General features: G+C 30.9%; 1 protein-coding gene across 2 annotated transcripts in view; it reads left to right on the forward strand.

The window, feature by feature from the left end:
* The window catches only part of LOC106465927 (fibrous sheath CABYR-binding protein-like), a 29,055-nt gene that overhangs the window by 15,903 nt on the left and 9,673 nt on the right, over positions 1-3,479 (forward strand). For both annotated transcript variants that reach the window (XM_013926169.2, XM_022393894.1), the window contains exons 3-4: positions 683-760; positions 1,242-1,360. In XM_013926169.2, coding sequence (XP_013781623.1) covers positions 715-760; positions 1,242-1,360 — 165 coding nt within the window. In that variant the 5' untranslated portion in view covers positions 683-714. The remainder of the gene's footprint in view (positions 1-682; positions 761-1,241; positions 1,361-3,479) is intronic.

Raw genomic sequence — 3,479 nt, forward strand, 5'->3', positions numbered from 1 at the left:
AAACGTGAAACCTTGATTCCTGTTCTCACTGATGTGCTCACAGGGACAGCCACAAAAACAGACATGTTTGTTACATTGCTGAAATATTCTACAAATCGATTAAAACTCGTGCGTGTGATATTGATACTTGGAATTACTTTTTTGATTCAATTAAAGTCTTATTTTACTTTATTATGCTCTCGGGAAAAAAAACGTGTGATTGATTTTGCAACACCCCTTAATATATACACCAATATTACTGTCTCGGAAAATCTAAACTTATTTCATGAAAAAAAGGTTAATTTTAAGACAAAGACATGAAAAATTAGTTTTTATTTTACTTTAGTGTTTTCTTCAGCTTTTGCTTTGTTACATTCTCTCACATCAATTACCTAAGTGATTTTATATATTCACAAACAACTATCTATTAAGAGTTAGTTTAGAATAATTATTCTATCGTATTTCAATTAAACGTGCTGTAAAAGAAACGATATCCTTTATAGCATTTGCATCGTATAACATGATTTAATGTTTGGTAAGATTGTTGGAATTAAGTATTTCCTTATTAGGTTAACCAGTTATTTGAGGAACCCAAACGAAATAAACAAGTCATATTTGTAACTATGATATGATATAAAAAAGATGTAAATAAGAAATAATTCGATTCAAACATGGCTTTTGTTTTTTCACCCAATGCAAACAGACGCATCACAACTTAAAAGACAAAAATCAAAAATGCCTCTCCGAAACGGCGTTCATTCACCAACTAAAGTTCCTGCACGTAAGTTTTTTTGTTTATGATGTTGATATTAGTGTCAAAAATGTTATTACCATAAACACGATTAAGAATGTATTCGAATGAAGCAACTCCGCATAATGCAAGTAACTGTGCATATTATCATTATTATTAATTAATACACGAAATTATTTTTGTTTAATGGATATTTAATAACAAATTGATGCTTAGAAGAAGAATATTTGAAAACGAGGCTCAGAATACAAACTAACGACTATATTTGATAACACAGTGCTGTAAATCTATTGAATATCGTTAAGGACGTGTTCATTTTATTTCTAGAGAGTTTGTATTATACTACAAATTTATTGTAACACATGAAAACGTGACATAAGTTTGAAAATTAAAGAAAGGGATAAATATAAAAATAGTATATTAGGAAAGCTGACTTTTCATTATATAAAATCTAGCATTGTGTAGATTGCTACATTTCTTACACTTCATTCATTAGTATTTTCAATCACAGGATTACCACCGATTAAACCACCTATTGGTCAAGCGCCAATGCCAAATCTAAGGAATGTAACTTCAAAAATCGGATCTCTTGATAACATTAAATACAAACCTGCTGGAGGAGACAAAAAGGTAAAAAAATCAATACTTGATACAGTTTAGAGTAATGTGTTTTAAACACAGACTGTTATCGAAGACAGTTGTAAACGTTTCATTCTTTTTACCTACTTTATTTATTGATTTTTCACTTTCTGATGAAAGATGGTTTATTCCAACTGTTATGGCATAATAGCGACAGAATATATGTTAGTTTTTTTAACACAATTCTACACAGTAGGGTGTCTATCCTTTGTTCATCACGGGGAATCTATCTCCGAATTTTAACACTGTAAGTCTGTAAACTTACTGCTGATTCACTGGTGGACACTACATGATATTGGCCAGAAGTCTTTGAACGAGCACAAGCTTGGTTTGGTTTGAATTTCGCGCAAAACTACTCGAGAGATATCTGCACTAGCCGTCCCTAATTTAGCAGTGAAAGAGTAGAGGGAAGGCAGCTATTCATCACTACCCACCGCCAACTCTTGGGCTAGTCTTTTACCAACGAATAGTGGAATTGACCGTCACATTTATAACGTCCCTACGGCTGAAAAGGCGAGCATGTTTGGTGGGAAGGGGATTCGAACCCGCGACCCTCAGTTCGCTAGTCAAGCGCCCTAACCACCTGGCCATGCCTGGCCTCGAATACAACCTAAAGAAGTGGCCAGTAGATGTCACAAGTTCGTATAGACAAATTGAAAGGAACTCAGAGCCAATGTACGAGTGATTCAATATATGGAGTATAGTTCAAAAGAATCCATGCCTTTCGCATTACACTAAAAAGAGAAAGATGAGCTGTAGGATACTAAAAGTTCAAAGCTTAAGTGGTATATTTTATAAATATAAAATACGAAATTATAACTGGAAGTATGGTGTAATATCTCCTATGTCACACTTAAATACATTTGTAAATACTCGTAGGACACACTTATATACATTTGTAAATACTCCTATGATACACTTATATACATTTGTAAATACTCCTATGATACACTAATATACATTTGTAAATACATACTCCTACGATACACTTGTATACATTTGTAAATTCTCCTATGATACACTTATTTACATTTGTAAATACGACTCAAATAACTGAAATAAATATCAAATAACGTTTGTTAATTGGTTGGAAATTTCGCGCAAAGCTACATAAGGACTGTTTGCACATAGTGGTCCCTAATTTTGTAGAGGCCAATATCAACCACCGCTAACTGTTGAGCTACTTTTGTCTGACCATAAAGTAGGATCTGACTGTCACTATTATAGTGTAATCACGACCACTAATCGCGTTTTTGAAGCAACGGACTGCGAACCATGAGCACTTGAATTCACAATTTGGACACGCTAACTGCTAGCCATACAAGAATCGGGAATGTTGACCTTGATCTATGGCTTAATAGCTCGTAGAGTAACATTACTGTATTTTAAGTATCAGTAGTGAGAAAATTATAACATAACTTATACATTCGCAAAACAAATTTGTTTTTGTACAAATTAAATATTATCATTTTATTGATATTTTTTATGAATTTTGTGTTCAAAGTTATTTTGTAAATGTTGTTTGGTGGTAAGCAATACTCTTAGTAACATGTTAAATTGTTTGACTAAGTTTAAAAAAGATCCTCATTTATCAATATTCCACAACTACTTAATTATAGATTTCCAACTTTCTTGATATCAAAATCATATATATATCTTAGATGTTTTCACTAGCACGTTCTAAATATTAATTTATGTAATTTTTGTAGTGAATGCAAAATAAATATCGGAGTGTTTGAAATATTTAGAATTGAGTTATAGCAAAAACAGAAAAGTATTTAAATTATCTGGAGAACATTTGCAGGCGATACTTCAATAATTTATCTTTATTCTATAAAAACAAAACAAAACATATAAAAGGATATTGCAGAGTTTATGTTTTAAAAAAAGGATCTAAATATATAATGTAATAGAAAACGAATTCTCCGAAGTGTACCAGTTTTGTTTCAAGTTTTTATCAAATATATATATCAACTACTATATATATATATATGAATAAGTTTATCAAGTATTTATATCAAATACTACATATATATGAATAATTTTATCAAATATTTATATCAAATACTACATATATATGAATAGGTTTATCAAATATTTGTATCAAATA

The sequence above is a fragment of the Limulus polyphemus genome, unplaced genomic scaffold (genome assembly GCF_000517525.1).
Source record: "Limulus polyphemus unplaced genomic scaffold, Limulus_polyphemus-2.1.2 Scaffold2097, whole genome shotgun sequence".
NCBI lineage: Eukaryota > Metazoa > Arthropoda > Merostomata > Xiphosura > Limulidae > Limulus > Limulus polyphemus.